The sequence below is a fragment of the Muntiacus reevesi genome, chromosome 8, assembly GCF_963930625.1.
Source record: "Muntiacus reevesi chromosome 8, mMunRee1.1, whole genome shotgun sequence".
Lineage (NCBI taxonomy): Eukaryota > Metazoa > Chordata > Mammalia > Artiodactyla > Cervidae > Muntiacus > Muntiacus reevesi.
In genome coordinates, this window is record NC_089256.1 from 76,116,068 (window position 1) to 76,140,038 (window position 23,971).

General features: G+C 40.0%; 1 protein-coding gene across 5 annotated transcripts in view; it reads left to right on the forward strand.

The window, feature by feature from the left end:
* Window positions 1-7,686, forward strand: part of GOLIM4 (golgi integral membrane protein 4) — a 78,364-nt gene extending 70,678 nt beyond the window's left edge. For 4 of the 5 annotated variants that reach the window (XM_065942225.1, XM_065942221.1, XM_065942222.1 and 1 more), the window contains 2 exons: window positions 5,577-5,657; window positions 5,964-7,686. In XM_065942225.1, the coding sequence (XP_065798297.1) occupies window positions 5,577-5,657; window positions 5,964-6,113 (231 nt within the window). In that variant the 3' untranslated portion in view covers window positions 6,114-7,686. The remainder of the gene's footprint in view (window positions 1-5,576; window positions 5,658-5,963) is intronic. The other variant, XM_065942223.1, reaches the window with a different exon arrangement.
* Window positions 7,687-23,971: the final 16,285 nt, after the last annotated feature.

Here is a 23,971-nt window from a genome sequence, read left to right on the forward strand (position 1 = left end):
TTCCATTGTTCTCAGTTCTTCCCTTGAGGAGGGAGAATTTCCGTATACCAGTCAAGGCCTAGTAATAGAGACGAAGTTCTCAGCAGAGTGCAGCAAAGCGAGAAAAACGAAGAGGGATGCTGTCTGTGAGAATACATAGCCCGTGGTCTATGAGTGCCGTGTATGTGATCACTCAAAACTGTAAAATGCAGGGTAATGTGCATCGTTCTTCTCTTCCTTAAGCCTCAGAGTCTTCCAGCTGACCCCTGAGATGTAAGGCCCACTGCTGCCGTTGGCTCCCCTCCCTTCCAGCCCACCGTCAGCCTGCCTTCTGCACATTTACCTCTAGGGAGGAATCGCATCATGCCAGGGTTGTACGTGTTTGGAGGCACAGCCCATCAGACTTGTGACTTGAACCTTGAGAGTAGAGAACCCGAAACAAGTGTGATGTTAGGAAATCTGCGCTTTCCTGCCTTTTCTTATCTTAGTGTAACAGTGTTTTCCTTCTAGGATCTAAAAATGACTGTTAACAAGCATTGATTGTTTTTCTTTGGGATCCTTAGAAAGACATTCCTATGATAAGACAGCCCTATGAAAAGCCATCCGCGTGTTGCATACTTTACAGATTTTTTTAATCTCCTTATGAGCAAATGAGACAAACTGTGAATTGCCAAAAAGTGCTGTGTGTACTTTAAAATGATTTAAATGTTTAAAAATATGGAGAGCTTAAATGACTACTGTGAAAAACCCAAGTGCTCTGTTTCCCCAATCTGACTAAAACCAGATTGATCTGAACACTCACGTGAGAACAGGTGCAGGGTTTCCTGGCTGCCTTTAGTGGCGTGTCGGCCTGGGAATCACCACATCAAGAAGCTGTCCAGATGGCAGAAACTCTGCTCTTAAACATTAGCCGGCAAGCAGGGGTGTCCATCACAGATTGAAGGTCTTTCCGTGATCATGTCCCATCCATCTCTCTGGATTTTAGGCTTCTTGGTTACTTAAAGGCATTCTTCCAGTTCCTGGCTCACCCCCTAAGATCTTTGATGCATCAGAGAAAGGCATGATTACATATGGAGACTGGGTAGCTAGCCAAGACCATTCAGATTCAGGGGATCTGTTTTGTTTTGTTTTGTTTTTGCTATTTATTAAACTTTGCCACATCACATAGGGACTTTTTCTAAAATGCCTAAATCATTAGATTTTAGTAATGAGTAATTTGAGTTACTTTGTCAACAAAGGTCCGTCTAGTCAAGGCTATGGTTTTTCCAGTGGTCATGTATGGATGTGAGAGTTGGACTATAAAGCAAGCTGAGTGACGAAGAATTGATGCTTTTGAACTGTGGTGTTGGAAAAGACTCTTGAGAGTCTTTTGGACTGCAAGGAGATCCAACCAGTCCATCCTAAAGGAGATCAGTCCTGGGTGTTCACTGGAAGGACTGATGTTGGAGTTGAAACTCCAATACTTTGGCCACCTGATATGAAGAGCTGACTCATTGGAAAAGACCCTGATGCTGGGAAAGATTGAGGGCAGGAGGAGAAGGGGGCGACAGAGGATGAGATGGTTGGATGACATCACCGACTCAATGGACATGGGTTTGGGTGGACTCTGGGAGTTGGTGATGGGCTGGGAGGCCTGGCGTGCTGTGGTTAATGGGGTCGCAAAGAGTCAGACACAACTGAGCGACTGAACTGAACTAAACTGAATGAGTAATAAGGAATGGTGCAGGGAGATATTTAACAAAATGTTTCCATCGGGTTTAGCAGGATAATAAAGAGGGTCAAGTGTAGAAGACATAACTGGCGTGTCCACATTGTAAAAAAGTAACATTTGGCAGTTATTAGTCTAAGCATATTTTAAAATGACAAACTCCGTATCATTTTGTCCCATTTCAGTAATGCCTTTAAGATGAGTTTGAATTACTCTTGCCCCCAAATGTAAAGAATATATTACTAGAATATTAGAAAAGCTATATTCATAAATTTGAAAAACTACAAAATTTTCATTTGTGTGTTACCTAAATTAAAAAGTAATTTAAATCAATGGTTTCCACCTCAGTTTATATTGTCAGTTGATCCACAACCTGAATTTTCTACAGTAGGTTCCAAGAGAGGAAAGAACTCATGAAACAGTATTTCTCTCTCTAGCCAGAGACATTCATTGTCACTCAAGTGGTTCTCAGGCTTTGCTGTGGATGAGAATCCCCTTGGAAAGTATGTAAAACATACAGATCCCTGGATCAGACCTTACTCTTGGAGTTTCTGTTCCTATCTGTGTGGGACCTAGGAATTGGAGTTTTTCACAAGCTCGCATCTAATGCTGATGTTTCAGGAATACACTGTTTACAGAAGTCTGAACCTCTTAAGACTTCTGTGCAAAATGATGTACATCTATGTGCCTGGTTACTAAAGACTTTCTCATCAAAGTCTTTTTTTTTTTCTCATCAAAGTCTTAAAGCGGTCCTTGACCCCCACCTTACCACACACACACACAGAAAATTAAAAATCACTGATTTTTATCTAACCCTTTCTTTGACAGATAAGAAATTTGAGCTTCAAAGAAGTTACATAAGTTTTCAAAGGTCATACAGCTTGTTATTTTTAGAACCATTCTTAGTCCCTACCCAAGTCTGCTTTTAAAAGTTACCACAATTTAGTATACCAAGCATAGTAACTGGGCTTCCCAGATAGCTCGGTGGTAAAGAATCTGCCCGCCGGTGCAGGAGACGCAAGAGACATGCGTTCGATTCCTGGGTTGGGAAGATCTGTAGAAGGAAATGGCAACCCACTCCAGTATTGTTGCCTGGAAAATTCCATGGACAGAGGAGCCTGATGGGCTCCAGTCGGTGGGGTCACAAAGAGTAGGACATGTCTGAGCATGCACACACATGCACATTACATTAAAGCATAGTAACTAAATCGTTGATACAGGTAAGTTTTTCTTTTAAGAAATTAGCGAATACGGAAGGAATGATGGAATTAGAAAGTCACCATTTTTGTAACCCCTAATTAAAACAGTTGATTTAGGAGCAGTCGTCAATGGATGGCATCACCAGATTAATGGAGATCAGGGGAGTTTACCATGGAGGGATCAGGCTGTAGCTGTCTGTGCTCACTGACCAACTTTAGCTTCATGAAAAGAAGAGCAGGCAGTATGTGCCTCCCCATGTGATAGAAATATGAAGTCTGCGGCATCATCTCTGAAAAATCTTTACTTTACAAATTGAATTCTTTCAAGCCTTTAAGCTAACTTCCTTTTGTAAGAAATGTAGAGGCTAAAGAAATAACTGACACCTCAAAGAAGCAAATAAATCCAGAATCTGGGTCATTTTACTGGACAATAATTTAATATAGCATTAAGGAAAAAAGGAAGTGGAATGGTTTTGGATGTGACTTTTGTTTAGATTAGAACAAACCAGCTGTAAATATACATATTTAAGACAATTGGGAAAATGTAAGTAAGGACTAGACATTAGATGATGCCATGGAATTATTTATTAGGTGTGATAATGGCATTATGATTACATAAGAAAAGTGCAGTGTGTTTAGAGATGGATAAGGCTGAAATTACATGATATCTAGAATATTTAAGAATAATTCATCAGAAAATAAAGTGATAGGTGATGCAGGCATGGCAACATTGAGATAACCTTTGAGCCTTGGTGATGGCTATCAAGGAGTTTATTGAATTATTGTCTTTGTGTGTGCTTGAAATTTTTCATGGTAAAAACAAATGACCTTATTGTTTATACAGCTTGGAGAGTTGCAGAGCCAAGGATTTGATCTAGCTCTGTCTGACTCCATGGTCTGTGTTAGGGGGTTGGCAGGCTACAGGCCTGGGTATATTTTATAAGTGAAGCCTTACTGGAACAAAAGCCATGCCTTTTTGTGTACATGTTGTCTAAGGCCACTGCTGCGCTAGAGTTGGGTAATTGCTACAGAGACTTGATGGCCAAGAAAGCCTGGATATTTACTCTCTGGCCCTTTATAGCAAACATTTGCTAACCCTGATTTATTCTTTTCACTGTACCACAGTCTCAAGGCAGTTCCCTCCCAAACCCAACTACAGAATTTACTGTTCACTAGTATATTTTCATTATAAAGGGTATAGAAGACATGTCTTTTCACTGAAGTCAACCGGGACACTTTAGCAATTTTCAGTTAGTGAGACCTTAGTACAGTCTGAAATAAGTGCTTCACTGTTTTCACTCTACTGTCCTGGAGAGTGTTGTTATTCTGTGGCTAAGGGCCAAAGAGATGTCATTGGCTACTGCTACAGCCTACAGGTGAGGCAGAAGTGTCTTCTTTATAGCTCTCTCTACCAGGACATGTAAATACAAAATATACTCTATATCTGTCCCCACCATGTATTTATTTGGTGCCAGTGTGGTGTAGGGGCTCTGAGTCCAGCCAACAATGGACTGGTTAGACAAGACACATGAAGGCCAGCATCTTAGGCTGGCATCTTTGAAGGTTCATCTTTGTAGACTCCTCTAACAGGCCAGGGTCCCTCCAGAGTGAGTCTGGTGGGTTGCAGTTCACTCTGCTGAACCTGGGCTGTGAACATCTTGATGCAGCCCTTAATTTGTTGTTCCTTAATTATAACACCAGTATACTTTCCTTTTCTTGCCCATTTCTGGGATATTTAACACATATATACTGCCCCTCCTCCCAAATTAGGTAATTTTGTGTTACTCAAGAAGACTTATGCCATTGTCATAGTTAAGTTATAAAATATATTACCCTCTATTTTCATGGATGTGATCATTAAAAGATTTAATGATCAAAAATATTTGGATTCTTTCTCTGATTTGCATTTTGAGATAATCAAAATCAATGACACATAATAGTAATAGCATACATGAAAGAGAACTACTTAAAACAGAAATGTGTTAGAATACAAAGAGATGCAGGGATTTGAGGTAGCTTAATAACTATTCTATGAAGAAACTGAAATGATTATGTTCTGTGTTCTAGATATTTTAGCCAAAAAAGTTTATTCTTAATTATAGAAATGTATATATACAGGTTTTCCTCTGTTCACTGTTGCACTTTAGGTAGGTGGTGGTGCCTGATTTCTGTGACTTGTAAATATCTGTAAGAGCAGATATTTTTTGCATTGATTCATTCATTGATTCATTTATTCAACAATATTTATTAAGCAGTTGCAACATGCCAAGCATGCATCTAGGTATTGAAGGCAGTTAGTTGAGTAAGACTGATGGTTCCTGTCTTTGCAAGAACTTAACATTCTGTCAGAACTTTCAGACTTTCATAGTTCTCTCTTTTGGAAAACAGAAGTTTTTTAACTTTATAAGGTGAATTTCTTCAGGTGTTATACTTGGAGTGTTAACCCTTGTTCAGACAAATCAGAAACTCGACACACTAAAGTCCCAGATCCTGAATAACACTAATTTTTTTAGTAAGTTACTACACATTTATTCACGGCTAATAGACAAGTCAAATCTCTGTCTTTTCAGATTTAGTTTTAGTTTAATTTTGTCTTTACTGAGTTGAATGAACTTTTTGGAAATCAGAATGTGTTGCTTCAAGTCTTGAAATGATCCAAGTGTCCACTTGATGTCTCTGGTTTGTTTTAGGTTCAGGAAGATTTGACTGAGGAGAAAAAAAGGGAACTGGAGCATAATGCTGAAGAGACCTATGGTGAAAATGATGAAAATGTATGTGTAGGATATGCATATTTCTATTGCACATGTGTGCCTTTGTGCACATGCGTAGGAGACACCTATGTGTAGTTGGAAAGATCGCAGTGGGTGCATCTAAGGTGCCACGGAGTATAACATTAGGAATTAGGAAATTGTGTGACAGTGTGAAGATCAGAAAAGACAGTAGCACTCTTGCCTACTGGAATATTTTCTTCACTTGTTTTCTTTCTGTTTTGTTCTTTTTTTCAAAGAGGAAATTATTTATACCACTAACTCTGTGTCCTGTTTCTTAGTTTTCCTTTTTTTTCTTTTATCTTTAAGGCTGATGAGAAAAATAATGAAGGAGAAGAGCAAGAAGTTCGAGATGACAACCACCCCAAAGGCCGAGAGGAGCACTATGAGGAGGAGGAGGAGGAGGAGGAGGATGGGGCTGCTGCCGCTGAGAAGTCACGGCGAAGAGCTGAAATGTAGCCATGCCCGATTTCCCAGGCAGAGCTCAGCTGTCGGATTCTTTTCAAGCTGCTCAAAAATAAATCTGCCTACTGAACTCTAGGATATTTAATTACAAAAATTAAAAATTTAGACTTTTTTTTAACTTTTGTATTAGAAATGCTCATACATTTATATGAATATATTTTGATAACCTAGGTTAGAGCTTCTTTTTATATTCAAGCAAGACCTGAATGAGAAGAAAAATGATATAGCAGACGTTAGGCTCTGAATCTCATTTTTCGCAGATTATGTGATACTGGAAAAGACCTTGATTTTGTATATGTTTCAACTTGTCCCTTCTCTGTCTTCCAGTTTCCAAGTGTTCTGCTGTCTGCCTTTGATGAAATGCAGAATTTCAAGATAGGGAATACTGAGAAATGCTGTACACATTTTAAGGAGAATGGCCAATTTACTAATTGGTGCCTTTCCAAGGTTCTTATGTATAGTTCCGATAGAATTTTCACCTGTCTGTGTATCTCTGGGATAAGATTCATAGACAGTGACATATAGTTAGAAAGACATTTTTGTTATAAAGACACTGTTTTTCAGGATTGTTGGATCAGTTAGAGAAATGTGTTATTTTACTTAAGATCGCAGGTCTTCCTCTTGAATTAAATTTAAAAGTGAGATAGTATTAAAACTTAACGTGGCAGTATTCTGGACTTAGCTATTTCAGGATTCAAACAAGGTATGACACGTCAGCATATTAACCTTTTGAAAGGACTGACACTTTGTATAATAACGAATTTGGTGCGTATGGGTAGCATTTTCCACATGAGCACCCCTTCTTTTTTTCAGTGGTCACCCAGTGATAGCCTTGTTTTAGTATCTAATTCTTGACAATAATACATATTTCCCTGTAAACTCTGTGCCTCAACACTTAATCATTGATGACAAGCATGAATATGAAGAAGTACCAAACTGCAACTGATCAGGATATTGTTCAAAAACTATATGGTGAAGTACAGAAGGTGGTATGATTGACTCTCATGACTTTTCTGTTTGCTGGGATTAGGTCTGCATTATACCCATGGATACAAGTTTAATGATGATGAATTATACAAATCCCTTAAAATTAAAAATAAAAAATTTCCCATGGGATAGAGACATATTTCAGTCTCAAGTATAAAAATTTTTAACTAAATAGTATTAGATTATATCATTCATTCATATGTGTGTGGTTTTATAATAGTACTTTCAAATTAAAACTGATTTCAATTTGTACTATTATTGTATGAATGTAATTTTATTTTTAATAACCACACTCATGTATGGTTTTTGATTATCCCAGATGAGTGGTTATGTTTGTATGCATAGGAATGCTTTGTTCAAGTATATTTTGGATTTTCAGTAATCATGAATCAAAGCTTACCTTTATGTATAAAAAACCCTTTATGTAATGTAAAATGTATAATATTGTACATAATATTCAGAATACAATTATTTTGGTAAATTAGTTTGTATTTTTAATGTCCCAGTTGCAGTATTTAATTATTTGAAACACATTGAAACTTGGTAATAGTCAATAAAATGAAAAGGAGCAAGTGGTAAACCTTCTAAAAGTATGTGATTTTTTTTATTAGCTTCTGATCTTACAACATTTTTCAGTTCTTTTTCATAAAAGGGAAAATTTTAAGAGTTACAGTGTATAGTAATGAATTATAAAGTGCTTTTCCCAATCTATTCCTATTTTGCTATCTCTTTCTCTGCTTGGATTAGCACATGAGTTTTTCTCCCCTTTTTTCTAAAGAAAGAGCTAAGAATGTTTATTTTATTTGAGCTAGTCCTGGAGGGGAGAAAAAAGGAATGTCAGTCAGAGTCATGTGCACACACACAAAATAAACAAAAAACTATTATATTTTCCCTGGAAAAGCAAACAAAGCGATCACAAACCATTCCACTCTTATAGCACCAAGTTATAGAGCTGTTATAGCCAATGTTTGGAAGAGAACTGATCAGCCAGAGCTGATCTACATTAATGAGATGAGCAGAGATAAAATGTCACTTATATTTACCTTGCCAATTAATCTGTGACTTGGTACAACCCATTTGTCAAAGGATTTTGTACCAGTGACATAATAAGAAGCGGGGGGAAAGGCACGTTTTTAAAGGACAAGTACAATGGAACACAAAAAAAGCTATATTAATATTAATACAAATGGAATAACTGGATATTTAAGAGTGATTGAGTTAGATCTAGGAATAAGAGTAATAGGGAGGTCACAGTGACTCATTGTGATAAAGGAAAAGGATGCACAGACTGTCTACTTAGTGTGAGATATGGGAGAACAGGGTCCCCTGTATCCCCACAGTGCTCTTTTAAGGCTCCTGGAATTCCCTTCTTAAAACTGATGAATTTTGGTTTCCTGAATCATGTGAGGTTGTTTAAACTGCTTTGAGTTCTTTATTTTGCTTTTAGTTCTCATTACATCACTTTGGTACATTGTTCCGTGGCAGGTTGCACAGCATTAAAAAAAAAAGTCAATTTCTGCTCTTGAATTTTCTTTTGACTTCCCTTGTACTGTCTGTTCCTGGTTTGCTTCTAACCATCCTGGCTACTCTTTCCCAACCTCTTTTTTTTTTTTTTTTTCCTCTCTCAAATTTCTCTTCTGTCTGCCCCTAGCATATCAGTGTTCTTCAGCTTTTGCCCTGGACTCTTCTCTACCCAGTCCACTTCTCTCTCATGTCTTGAACATGTCTCCAAATTTATCTCCTCAACCTAGCTTTCTGTGACCCACCCTACCTTATGATTTTCAAGGCTGAATTTGTCTTTCTGCCTTCCTAAAACCTACTTCTCTTCCTAGGCTCTGAATCTCAATTCATAAAGTTTCCCAAAACAGAAGCAAAGTTTGTCCTTGATTCTGTCTTCTCTCCCTATGGATGTTACCAATATATCATTTGCCGATTTCTTTTCATCCCTACTGTCCTGGTTCAGGCCCTTGTTATCTTTTACATGGACCATTGTAATAGTCCCCTAACTTTTCCCCTTGTTTACCCTCTCCTGTCCCTAAAGTCTGTGTCATTGTGATCTTTCCAAAGATACCACACTATGCCATTATAAAATTATTTAATAAATTGCTATTGCACATAGAAAAAGTTCCAAACTCCTTAACATGACTGACATAGTTCATAACCCATCTTAACCACTTCAGCCTTGTAATTTATACTCTAATTTCGAATCATAATAAGAATGACTCATCTTTGTCAAGCACTAATGTGTTAGTAACCAACTTTGACTCCTGCCTTTGGGTGGGAAGTTGATTTGACAAGAGCTGATAATACTACCCCACATCTTGGAACAAAGTGCTTGATCCAAAATGGGCACATGATTCATGACACACCAATTCAGTTCCTTCCCTGGGATTTTTTGTTGGAGGGCAATTCTCTACGATGTTTTTATACATCTTGTGAGTTTTTAACCCTGAACAATCTTTTCAAGGGTATTTGCCTATCAAACAGCCAGCTGCTAGAGACAGTATCTCCCGCTGGGTCAGAGGACATGTTTGTTCCTGGCTGGAATAAAAAAGAGAATGTCTCCCCACAGAGTGAAATTTGGGCAGATTTACTAGCAGTCCTTCTATAAGATGGAGAATTTCTTAAGATCAGGGATCCTTAGGAGCGACACAAGCAGTGTGGCTGCATCCTCTGACCTGGGATGTTCCACATCAACCTCATGACACTCAGGGACCAAGGAGGAACTGGGTTTGTGAACTGGGATATGAATGGGAAGCTCATTTGCCTCCTCTGCCATGAGAAATATTTGTTTTTAAGTGAGCAGACCAGAGTCTTCTACCAGCATCTGTGGAACTGTAGCAGGCTAACTCGTTAGCTCGTAAGATGAATCTCAGACTCTGCACAATTACTGACATTTTGCAGGCTGGAGCAAATGGAAAAAAGCATCTCTCCTTCCTTCCAATAACAAAGCTATCATTTGTAAATTCCCACCAGCTGATGTCTGTTTTCTCAGTTGTGTGGAGAAAATAGTCTACAGAGGTAGAGAACAAACCTAACCTGCAAAGACAAGCAAAAGGCAGAGGGAGGGAAGAAAAGAGCTGTGACAATTTTTTAGTCCCTGTATCCTGCCATCCTTGATACTGGGCAGGTCCACCCACAGATTGATTAATGAGCCAATAAATTATACTTTTTCAGTTGAGCTAGTTGGAAATGGATTTCTGTCACTTGCCACCTGAATATTCCTGACTAATACTTGACTAACACTCAGTTCCTTTAAATCACTGTGCTCTCTTGTAGCATGATAAATCTGCTGCCCCCAAACACTGTTCATTCAGTTTGCTTTCCTCTCCCTTACCTGGCTCATTGCTTAAGTCTCATCTTAATACCAATTCTGAGAAGTGTCTACCTCTCATCCCACCCCTGTCTAGGTTGAATGTATTTTCTCTGTCCCCCTATAGCATCCTGTGTTTCATATCACCATACCTCCCACAGAACATGGAAATAGACTATCAATAAGTCTGTGCATTCCTTGACATAAATGTTCTGTGGAAGGTGGAGACCTTATTTCTCTTGTTCACTGTTGCAACCCAAGCACTAAGAACTTCAATATATATTTACTAAATGAAATCTCAAAATCCTTACCTGTAAAATGAGAATATTGATTATTTCAAGATCATACAAGTAAATGCCAGAGCTAGGAAGGCTTTCCAGGTGAATCTGACTCCAATGTTAATTCCACATACAGCCAGGGTTGTATGGATCTTTATTCAGTGTCTCATTCTGAGTTTCATATATTAAGAAGGTTTGTTTTAAATTTTGCAAAAACAAATGCAACAGGAGTAAGAAGCAAGAAGTCTCAGCCATAGAGTCTTGAGGAAGAACCAAAAAACTGCAATTACTTGACCTGAGAAAAATACGGTCAAAGGAAGATGTTAACACTGTATGTCTGTCTTCTATGAAGCATCAATTGTAACATGAAGAATAAAGAATGTCTTGAGAAACGAGTGAATGAAGTTGTGAAACCTAGAGTCATTTTGAAATCAGAATATATTAAATAATTTCAATCTATAACAGCCATGCCTAAGCCATAAAACAGATACAATATCCTCTTCGAATTTCCTTGGGTCTTGTCACTAACTATTGTAGGAGGCCCAGCTGGTATGGGTAGGCTTTCTATCTACCCACTGGTTGCACTTTTGTCTTCACACCATTTCTTTTGTTCTTCATCTGCAGAAAGGTTTAACCCTGTAACTGCTAGAGTAGGTTCCAAACCAATCATTGGACTTCATCTTCTGTCTCTATACTGGTTCTCTACTTCTGCTTTCTATATTGAGGCAAGATAGGAGAAATGTTCTCTTGGCTGCTCTAGTGATGACAGAAATCATTCATTTGGAGCTTCCAGAAGTCACGCTCCTTTATGAGATGCAGAAAACCCAGTTGAAGCAGAAGAAATGAAGTCAAAACAGAAAGAGGGACAGGATTGGGGCCGAAGTGGAGGAGAAGAGGGAAGGTGAAAAAGGGAGAGAGAGAGTCACAAACAAAGAGAACGGTGCTCAGATTCCCAGGTTCTGACTTTAATTTTATTTTCCAAGTTTTCTCTCCCTTTTGTCCCATTGAAATAGTTTAAGATTCTTTTCTATCAGTTATATACTGGAGAATGTTGACTGACTTCCACATTATATTTTTTTTTATGTAATTAGAAGAAATACTCCCATTCACTTTTAGTCACATTGCCCTAAATGTAGCAAGTTTTGTTTTTTTTTTTTAATTTTAAAAAACCTCTCTACTGTATTGCTTGTGCCTTCTCATGAATTAGAGTGAACAGGCTCTTACCAAAGGGATGGGAGAATTGTGACATTTGGAACCACGCAAATTCAAGTTTGAAAGCTGCTTCTTTCCCTTGCTTAGCTGTGGGATTTGGAGCAAACTGCCAGCTTCAGTTCCCATATGGGATGATGGTAATGACTACTGTATCTGTTAAGACATGCACTTGACTTCCAGCAACTGAAATAAGTAACTTTAGCCATGTAGAAGTTTATGTCTTGAAAGCAGGGAGCTCGGGGCTTGAATAGTGGTTCCTTAGTATTTTTAATAAATAATGGCCATGCTTTTTGCCAGTCTCTTGATCATCATGTTTTTCTCTTGGATCTGTCTTTAAGCCCAGAGAATTCATAACAAAAACTTTGGGATTATTGTAATGAAGTTAAGAATACTTATATATTCTCATCTTTAGTCTCTATCAAGGACTGGCAAACTTTATCTGTAAAGGGCCAAATAGTAAATCTTTTGACCCTGTGGGCCATAGAACCTCTTTTGAAACTACTTAACTCTGCCACTGTGCTGTGAAAACAGCCAGGGGCAATGTGTAAAGGAATGAACATGGCTGTGTTCCAATAAAACTTTATTTACATAAACAGCAAGGTAGATTCAGCCCACAGACAATAGCTATCTCATTTAAATGACCCAAATGTTTGCTGTAAAAATAATTATTTCAACAGAAAATAGAGCATTTTAAGACCTTCAGGTATCAAGGCTTTCTAGTTCTTTCCTACAATCCTTTCTTCTATTTGGAGTTGGCAAGCACTCAACATCATCCTAGCTGCTGCATTTGCACACTGTTTAAGTAGCTAAAAATGAAATACTTTTGTCCTTTACCATCTCGGCTGACCTTGTTCTCACCATTCCCTGTATGTTACTAATGGAGCTTGAAATTAAACGTCATTTCTGTTTATCTGTTAACACATACATAGCATTCCCCGTAAAGTACATGTCTTTTAAAGACATTGGAAAACAGGGGTTTGAATATGAAGAGATGACTTCTTTGGTCTGGTGTTTTCTTTCTCCTTTTAAAGACTGAAGGTAGGGAAACCAGTTTCCATGGCTGCCTGTTAAAAGTATTAAAAATCATGCAATTTGTGATCTCAACTCAGAGTTTTTTAAGTGCTATAGGTGTCTGATTGCTGTTAAGCTGATGAATCCTAATGGAAATAGACATTTTCTTCCATAAAAGTAATGCAAGTGCCTTTTAGGTTTCCTTAAACCTACACAGTGTGTTGAAAAGCAGAGACACGACCAACAAAGGTCAGTATAGTCAAGGACATGGTCTTCCCAGGGGTCAGGTACGGTTGTGAGAGCTGGACCGTAAAGAATGCAGAACATCAAAGAATCGTTGCCTTCAAACTGTGGTGCTGGAGGAGACTCCTGAAAGTCCCTTGGAAAGCAAGGAGGTCACACCAGTCAATCTTAAGAGAAGTCAATCCTGATACTTGGAACAACTGATGCTGAAGCTGCAGTTCCAGCACTTTGGTCATCTGATGTGAACAGGTGACTGAGTCCCTGATGCTGGGAAAGACTGAGGGCAGAGGAGAGGAGGGCATCAGAGGGTGCGATGGCTGGATGGTGTCACCAATGCAATGGAAGTGAATTTGGGCAAGCTTTGGGAGATGGTGAGGGACAGGGAGGCCTGGCATGCTGCAGTCTATGGGGTTGCACAGAATAGGACACGACTGGGCAACTGAACAACAACAGCCCTATCGAATTATCTTCTGCGGTGGTTTTAAGATTTGGCCACCAAAGATTATCTTTGATAATCTTCCTTCAAGAGGTGGAGTCTAATTTCCCTTCCTTTGTGCGTGAGCTGGACTTAGTTACTGACTTCTAACAAAATTAAAAAGGGTGATGGTATGACTCAGAAATTAGGTCAAAAAGACAATGTAGCTTCTTCTCTTGTGCTGTCTCTTGGAGGCCAGCTACCATGTCATGATGGTATTCAAGCAGCCTTATGTTGAGACCTACATCTTTGTGGCAAGAAATAGAGGCCTCTGGGCAACAACCAGTGAGGAACTGAGGCCTCCCGCCAACAGACACATGAGTGAGTTTAGAGCAGACCATTTGGCCCCATTGAGCTTCAGACTACAACTTGACTGTAACCTTCATTAGAAACCCTGACCCAGAACTGCCTATATAAGTCATTCCTAGATACCTGGCCCACACGAACTATGAGATAATAAATGTTCATTGTTTAGATTTTAGAGTAACTGGTTATACAACTGAAGATAACTAGTACATCTTCCAAGAGTGCTTATGGCTCTAAGTGCAGAGGCCAGTGGTGGAGGTGATGGGTAGCAGCATGGTGTAACAGCATCCAGCCAGTTGCCAAGGCCAGAAGTGCAGGTGAGGGAAAATGAAGTTCAGCTTAATTAGCTGAAAAATTTAAGCCAATTTATTTGTCCAAAATTATTAGATTATTTGTGCCAGATATCAGTAACCTCTTTACAGTGGTTCTCAGCCTCGGCTACACATCTGAGGAATTTCAAAAGTAGTGATAACCTGGGTCCCACTCCCAGAGACTCTGAATTACTTGTACCAGGCTATAGTCTGGGCATCAGGATTTAAAATTTTCCCCAGGTATTTCTAACGTATAGCTAAGACTGAGAACTACTGCTTTATAAGTTAGAAGCTGGAAAGAGTTATGTTTTCCCCCAATATCTCTCTGTACATGCCTGCTAAGTCACTTTAGTCATGTCTGACCCTTTGTGACACTATGGACTATAGCTCGTCAGGTTCCTCTGTCCATGGGATTCTCCAGGCAAGAATACTGAAGTGGGTTGCCATTTTCTTCTCCAGGAAATCCTCCTGACCCAGAGATCAAACCCATGTCTCTTATGTATCCTGCATTGGCAGCCAGCTTCTTTATCACTAGCACCATCTGGGAAGCCCAAAATATATCTTCCCAGCCCAGGGATGGAACCCAGATATCCTACATTGCAGGTGGATTCTTTATTGTCTGAGCCACCGGGGAAATCCAAGACTACTGGAGCGGATAGCCATTCCCTTCTCCAGGAGATCTTCCCAATCCAGGGATTGAACTGGGGTTTCCAGCAATGTAAGTGGATTCTCTACCATCTGAGCTATCCTCTATTAGATGGTAAATTACAGTGAAAGCAAGTCTCAGACTAAATTTGCAAAACAAACATTTTCAGGTAAGCATAAACAGACTACAAACTTGTAGGAAGTCTCAGATGTCTATCCTTTTAGGCACTCTCAACAGGCATGAGGCTTAAAGGATTTGCTCATAATCCTGTAATACTCTACAGACAGAATTCGGCTAAATGTCTGGTCAGATCCTGCCTGACAATCTTGCCTTATGCAGCCCATGGCCTTCTGCAATGGATGCTGGGCTCCCCCAGTGCCCAGACTATTTTGCAGGCAGGGAAGGTGCCTGTGCAAGACTGCCTCCAGCTCACACACACATTTTGAGCATCATTCATTTCTACAATGAAAAAGAAAAGTCTTTAATATCCATGGTCCTATCTAACTAAACACATTGAGCTGAAGCGAGTAGAAGATCTTGTAACAGCAGCCTCTGGACTTGGGCTCAGGTGAGAGCACCAGCTTTTCAGCCTGGAAGCACATTTGAGCCACCAAAGAAACTTAAAAAAAAAAAATTTCCAACACCAACCTGTCTAATTTAATCAGAAACTCCGAGGGCAGAGCCTAGGCATTGGTACTTTTCAAAAATCTCTCACCAAACCAAGACTGGCAGGGAGGTGCAACTCCTAAGGGGTGTAATATATACAGGGGAGTGTTTTGGGTGGTGAAAATCTCCTATGTTCTGATTGTGAGAGCTTTATATGAATCTGTACATGTATAACACATAAAACTGTCCAATAGCAGCAAAGGAAAATGTCAAGCTTATTGTATGATAATTGTAAAAACAAAATATTATACCTATTAAATTCTTTATAAAAGTCTCAGAGTCTAACATATAGGCAGGATCGGAAGTCACTGATTAGATTCTTTCAAGGGCGGATCTACCATTTCTGAGATGGACATTCATAGTTAGGGTACTACCAGCATATATCCACATACATAAGCTCACCACATAGTCTATGCAGAAGTATTTTAAAGTGAATTATAAATATTGTAATAGTAAGACTTAGCTATCTTTTGCAGATTCACACTGAGGAATTTTAGAATATTACAGTGGGGCATTGCACAAGTGAATAGCTCGATTAATCTCTTGCTCGTGGAGAAAAACACTTGCAGTGCAATTGCTTTGCCTCAAAACAATGTTTCTCAAACCCATAAACTGGGATTTTTATAGAATAACAAAAAATCCCAAAAGGAGAGGAATTTGGCAGTTTAATTAGTTTCATTTCTGAGTAGGATCGCAGGAAGAAATAAACACAGTTTATATCACAGAACAGTGTGCATGAATATGTGTGCTTATATTAGATAAATGAAACAAAAGTTTCAAGAAACAGCTCATGTCTCTCCTAATGCTAAGTTGCTTCAGTCGTGTCTGATTCTTTCTGACCCTATGGACCACAGCCTGCTAGGCTTCTCTGTCCAAGGGATTCTTCAGGCAAGAATACTAGAGTGGGTTGCCATATCCTCCTCCAGGGGATCTTCCCAACCCAGGGATCAAACCCATGTCTCTGGCATCTCCTGCATTGGTAGGCAGATTCTTTACCACTAGCACCACCTGTAAAGCCCATGTCTCTTCTACTTAACTTTATCAATATTTCATGACAGTGTTGGTCATGACTCAGTATCTTGCTATCATGGTGAGAGAATCATAGTTAAAACACTTGGGGAGAATATAACCAGGTACTTAAAGCTTGTAAATGCCATGCAGCAAGAAGATAGGTGGGAATTTGACTGTAGCATGCACCACTCTCAAGCTTTCTGGAGTTGGGACAAGGTTCTTGATTTCTGTGTGCCTCCACTTCCCACTCATAAAATGGGAATGATCACAGAAAACTTCATGCTGTGTTTGGCATCACTGAGTCCTCATCTGAGGACCCCAACGCCTGAGTTTCTCTCCCTCTACCTGTAAGACTCACTAAGACAGAGACAGGACATGGAAGCCCTAAACTATTTCTGAGTTTAGAGGCCAGAAGACTATACCTGAATTTATCACCTTTTTTCTCGAATGATGTAATGTGGTAGCTAAGTCGTATCAGAGCTTTCAATATATGAACCATCCAAGGATCTAAAAAACGGTATGAATCCTTTAATCCTCAGTAATTTGAGATACTCTGTCTGAAGGAAGAAGAATAAATAAAGCAATTGTTCTGGCCAAAGAGAACTGAATGGTGATCCAGGTTGATCTGTCCCATCCACATCCTTACTTTCAAATGAACAATAAATCACTTTTATGAACTTGCCTTATGGAAACCCAACAGTATACGAGGAAAGATGAGATGCTTATCCTAGGTAAAAGAAAAGGTGTGCAAGCAGTCTCAATGGAAGGGCATGGCCACACAAACAGTTTGAGTTGAATTCCTCAACATTCAGTCACTTCCAAGGTGTCCCAGAGCATCTGGGGGCATGTCCGACTAAGCAGAGTTTATTCACATGTTCACTAGGGCACTTCCTAAAGCTTCAGAGACATGGAAAAATATGCTATATGTATAGAAATATAAATCATGCAAAATGTAAGTGAATACTAAGAAATAAATCACAAGGCAATGCATCTACTTGTTCAGCTTCTCACTTCTGTTATTTTGGGCACAGACTGCCAGGGTGGAGGGAGTAGATGGTGGTTGTCTCAGCCAACCAGCCCTGCTCTTAAGCCACACCTTGGGCAACAGAACCTAATGCAGTAACATGCGCTGTTCAACCTAATGTGTGTTCAAGTCAAGACCAGAAATTTCTCCAAGACAAGGAGGAAAACATCTGCCACACTGATAAAATTTTCACAGCTAAATTAGGGTATGGGTCCTTTACACACAATACATTGAAATCTCCAGGTCAGTGTTTAGATTGCAAAAGTTATCAAACATATTGCTAATCTTGAGAGAAAAGCAGGTATTGGTTCACAATTCTGGGAATCACCCCCTGACCCGCAAGGTAAAATCTGAAACTAGCCCCTGTACACAGAAGGGCAAGAAAGATGCCGATGCAAGAAAGATGCCGACCACTCCAGATTGACAGGTGGCAGCTTTGATGAGCCAGGAAAGTTACATAGAAGGCTTGTCTTCCATGACTGCACGACAAGAATATCTCCACACCCACCTGCCAGAAACTTAACGGTTTATACAGAGGCCTTAACTGGGTTCAGTCATGTTTTCAGTCCAGATGGTCTCAACACCACATTGCTTTCTCAAAGCTGCCTCCCGGAAACCAGCTTCTCCTGTGGGAACGTTGTGTAGAAGGTACACTCCGAGGACCCTGAGAGGGTGAGGAGCCACCCATTTCCGGTCCAGCTTCCGGGTCAAACATGACCACTTCCTTCCCACCACTCTTCCAGCAGCTGGAGAAATGGGTTATTTGAAGTGCCACAAAATTACTAAGGTGGCTAAAGAGCACTGTTCAGTTCAGTTCAGTCACTCAGTCGTGCTGAACCGCAGCACGCCAGGCCTCCCTGTCCATCAGCAACTCCCGGAGTTTACCCAAACTCATGTCCATCGAGTCAGTGATGCTATACAACCATCTCATCCTCTGTCGCCCCCCTCTCCTTCTGCCCTCAGTCTTTCCCAGCATCAGGGTCTTTTCCAATGAATCAGCTCTCTCACATCAGGTGGCCAAAGTATTGGAGTTTCAGCTTCAACATCAGTCCTTCCAGTGAACACTCAGGACAGATCTCCTTCAGGATGGACTGGTTGGATCTCCTTGCAGTCCAAGGGACTCTCAAGAGCCTTCTCCAACACCACAGTTCAAAAGCATCAGTTCTTCGGTGCTCATCTTTCTTTATAGTCCAACTCTCACATCCATACATGACTGCTGAAAAAACCACAAACCATGCTTAATAAGAATGTAACTGAATTGGGAGGAAAATTAGCATTTTATAGCCTACATTTTAGAAAGGGAAGAAACTTCAGTGTGGGCCCTGAAGATGATAAATTGTATCTGCCAGGGAACAGGCAGGAAAGGACTGCAAAATGATATCATCTTGGCTCCTTGTTTTGAAAGCTTCTCATTTTGAAGGGCTTCCCTGATGGCCCAGTGGTTGGGGGCGGTCTGCCTGCCAGTTCGGGGGACACCTGTTCAATCCCTGGTGAGGGAGGATCCCACATGCCTCCAGGTAACTAGGCTCTTGTGTCACAGCTATTGAGCCCACACCGGCAACTACTGAAGCCTTTGTGCCCAGACCTGGTTCTTTGCAACAAGAGAAGCCACTTCAATGAGAAGCCCCATGCACCAGAAGAAAGAGGAATCCCTGATCTCCATAACTAGTGAAAAGCCAAAGACCCAGCTCAGCCAAAACTAAAGAGAAAGAAAATGCACTTGAATTTAACATGAATGTACACGCCTGACTTCTATATTCTGTCAGTCGGTTACACCACAGGACAGTCCATGACAGAGGCATCTATGTCCAAATCTCACAGGCTTTCTGTAGCTTGAATGAACTATACTAGATACTCTTCATTTGTTCTTTTTCCTTCTTATTTTCTTCTTCTTCTTTTTTTTTGTTAACTAAATAACTAATTTTTGAAATGTCCTTAACTGAGCAGGAGGACTTGAAGGTTTCATGTCCTCAATGAGGCATGAGTGGTTTAGTACAGGGTTCTGTCTGGATGAGAAGATTATCCACCTCCTAAATTTCAGGTAACCATGTGTGTGTCACTGAATATTGGTGATCTGGAGCTGAGTTGCTGCTGGGTGAAGAGCCAGAGAATGCTGGTGCCTCAAGGCTAGAGAAGGAGAAAGAGAGGGCTGACCGATTTGCCTAAAGCCTACTCTCCTTGTTTGCCTTTAGCAGTGAGTAGAATTTTTTTTAAAAGCTGACATTAAAGTTCAAAGATTCTGACCCTTTGCAAAGTCTAGGAGTCGTAATTTTATCCCAATAGATTGCTGAACCTGATTTCTTAAGTGGGTTGATAATTTTGTCCTGCATCCCTGCTTTGGAGTGGGTTTTAACAACCCTTGGGAGCCTTTTCTATTCTGCTTCATCATAGTGTCTTGGCTTCCATTATCTCAGACCTGTAGGAAGACACACCGGCAATGTCAAAGCTAGTGGAACAGAGACCATGATTCCAATTCTTTCCTTCTGCTTTTTACTCTTTCTGCTCCACATCTTTAAATATTCCTGGTTTTGAGCACAGACATCTGAACTAATAAATACCTATGCACATGCACGTACCACAGTGGGGGCATATATGGGTTTTAATCCTTTTGACATTTCCCATTCTCAGCTCTTGAATTGTTCTCAGCTCCTGAATTAACCCATGCTTCCTCTTCATAGGCAAGCTTGGCTGTGGGCTCCTTCCTCTCTGCCGGGGTCCAGCCCCGGCGGAGTCCAGGGGTTCCCTTCGGATGAATGGCGTCGTGGAAGAAAAGAAAGCAAGTCGAGTCTTGGTTGAATGAAGGATCAAGACTACTTTATTCTTTTACATCAGTGCTTATATACCCTAAAACCAATAATCCTTTAAAGAGGCTTAAGGAGGGGGGAATGATAAGATTGTACCAGGTGCATAATCATGGGTTACATCCTAAATAACTTTCCAGAACAGTCAATACCCACACATAACTTTTAAACAATTCACTGGCAGCAGCTAGTCAACTGTGAAAAGCCATCTGCAAACCTTATCTTGGGAAGCTCAGCCCCGGGCAGATTTAGCTCTGGTATGTAATCCTAAGGGTCAGAGGTCTCATGAATTCCCTCCTGATCACACCCTAAGGAATCTTCTCAATCTCTAATGGACTCTCTCTATTTTTGCTTATGGGATACATAGGCCTGTTTATTGGGACCCATGTGCCCCCAGGGACTGTGTTGCTGCCATGCAAAAGTTTCAAGGAGGGATTTTAGGTAAGAGTCAGACTAGTTTTTAGGAACATAGAAGAACGCCAAACATCAGAAGATGAAAGGAAGAAAGCCTGGGAGTGGATGGTGGGGCGGTCCCGAAAAACCCCCGGAGGTCCGGACGCCTTTGCGTGCCAGCTCCTTGAACCCAGACCTTGTCACAGGCGGGGTTTCTCTCGCCGGCTCCCGGCTCCCGACACCTCTCCACCCTTCCACCTGTTCTCCTTACCTGGTAGCCTGGTAGAACCAAGATTCTGTGAGCCAGCTTTCAGTGTGGAGGATCACCTGGCCACTGACTACTGGTCTGCTTTCTTGGCCTTTTTATTATTATTTTTTTAAATGTGATATCATAAGAGTAACAAATAAGACAAAATTTTAATTAATCCAGGAAGTGACTTCTGAAAGTCACTTAATGTCATAATTTCTTGTTTTTATGTAGTTAAGGGAAACAAACATCCTATGGTCAGAGATCAGTACTAATTTTTCTACAAATTTTTATATAATGTCTATGTTCTAAAGAGTTTCCTTATTTAATATAGAATTCTCATTGGCCATTTAAGATGGCCATAGACACTAGTAAATATATATGATAAAGCTTCACAGTGTAGCATTAATTTTGTGTATATCTGAGAGTCTGCTTTGAGCATACAGTCTTTTTTTCTCTCTCTCTTTTTTTTTTTTTTATTAGTTGGAGGCTAATTACTTCACAACATTTCAGTGGGTTTTGTCATACATTGATATGAATTAGCCCCCATCCCGATCCCCCCTCCCACCTCCCTCTCCACCCGATTCCTCAGGGTCCTCCCAGTGCACCAGGCCCGAGCACTTGTCTCATGCATCCCACCTGGGCTGGTGATCTGTTTCACCATAGATAATATACATGCTGTTCTTTTGAAACATCCCACCCTCACCTTCTCCCACAGAGTTCAAAAGTCTGTTCTGTACTTCTGTGTGTCTTTTTCTGTTTTGCATATAGGGTTATCGTTACCATCTTTCTAAAGAGCATACAGTCTTTTTTGCTTGCATGCTAAGTTGCTTCAGTCATGTCTGACTCTATGCAACCATATGGACTGTAAACTGCCAGGTTCCTCTGTTTGTGGAATTCTTCTGAAGAGGTTTTTTAGCAGCCCCATTCATATATAGAATTGATGAATTAAGAGGGACTGCATTTACTTTTGCATATTCTCCAGTCCACAGTTTTTTTGAACATGTATCACTATTTTGCCTTTTAAAAAATCACATTGTTGTGAATTGCAAATCTGTAAATGGTGATTGTTTGGTTCTACTTATTTTGAGGTTTATTAGCATGGTTGCACATCCTAGTTTTTTGAGATGCTTTTTTGGTTCAATGTTATACACCTAACTTTCATCCATATTGATTTAGATAATTGTTCTTCATTTAGTTTCATTTTTGTATTGCTCACTTTTAAAATTTATTCATTCATGCCTTTGTCCAGATATTTGGAAATAAAGGCGTGGAGAGGGAAGAAATTAATATTTTGAGACAAAATTTTCAGAAAGCAAAACTTTTGCACATAGGGACGTCAGTTTAGTTCAGTCTCTCAGTCATGTCCAACTCTTTGCTACCCCTTGGCCTGCAGCACACCAGCTTCCCTGTCCTTCACCAACTCCCAGAGCTTGCTCAAACTCATGTCCACTGAGTCAGTGATGCCATCCAACCTTCTCATCCTCTGTCATTTCCTTCTCCTGCCTTCAATCTTTCCCAGTAAAAGGATCTTTTCCAATGAGTCAGTTCTTTGCACCAGGTGGACAAAGTATTGGAGTTTCAGCTTCAGCCTCAGTCCTTCCAATTAATATTCAGGACTGATTTCCTTTAGGATTGTCACCAGCTCACAATTTGATGACAAATAGGGATGTCAGTTCTGTTCAGTTCAGTCGCTCAGTCGTGTCCGACTCTTTGCGACCCCATGAATCGCAGCACGCCAGGCCTCCCTGTCTATCACCAACTCCCGGAGTTTACTCAGACTCATGCCCATCGAGTCGGTGATGCCATCCAGCCATCTCATCCTCATCGTCCCCTTCTCCTCCTGCCCCCAACCCCTCCCAGCATCAGGGTCTTTTCCAATGAGTCAACTCTTCGCATGAGGTGGCCAAAGTATTGGAGTTTCAGCTTCAGCATTAGGATGTCACCACCTCACAATTTAAGGGCAAATCATTCAATTATTATACCACAACTTTAATACTTCCTTTACTTTACATGCTTCCTTGACAGCTCTGTTGGTAAAGAATCCATCTGCAATGTGGGAGTCCTAGGTTTGATCCTTGGGTTGGGAAGACCTCCTGGAGAAGGGAAAGGCTTCCCACTCCAGTATTCTGGTCTGGAGAATTCCATGGATACTCCATGGGGTTGCAAAGAGTCAGACATGACTGAGCAACTTTCACTTTCACTTTACTTTACAAATGAAAAATTAATGAACTGTAGTTTATATTTACAATAAAGAACTAGTCATACTTTCATCTCACACTCTTCGCTCGTGAATTTCTCTGTGTTATTTCCCCAGGAATACAGTACCTGTATGTCTTTAAATCTATAGGTGATGCCAGCAGCAAGTAAGGTTTTCTAGTGATTCAAGCATACAAATCTCAAGTGAAAAATTTGAAAAAGATTCCAACTGTAAATATTACTTTTCTACCAATTGAAAAATCATGTATTTCTTCTGTTGCTTGGAAATGTAGTCAGCCTCTTAAATGGTATTTCTTAGAAAGCCAAGAAATTGCTAAAATAAGAAAAAAGTCAGTAGTTCTAGGTTGCAATGAGCATTATCATTATTTTTAAGAATATTTAACTTATATTTTCAGAATTTAATGCAGTTGTAAAGTGGTATCAGAAGCAAAACCTAAATATCAATACTTTTTCTTTTCCTTATTTAAAGCTGAAAATATTTCTGAGGCTTGTGTGAGTAAATAAAACAAATAGTTTTGCATAATTACCAAAGTGTTCACATAGTTAGAACTGACATGAGCAATTTTTTGGTCAATTCAGTAAAATAATCAGCAAATTTATTATTTAAGAATTTACCATTTAATGAATAAGTGGATTAAATGTATTAAATGTTGTATTACCTTTACAAAAAACAGGAAGGAAAGGTCATTTTGAAAACTCGGGTAGGTC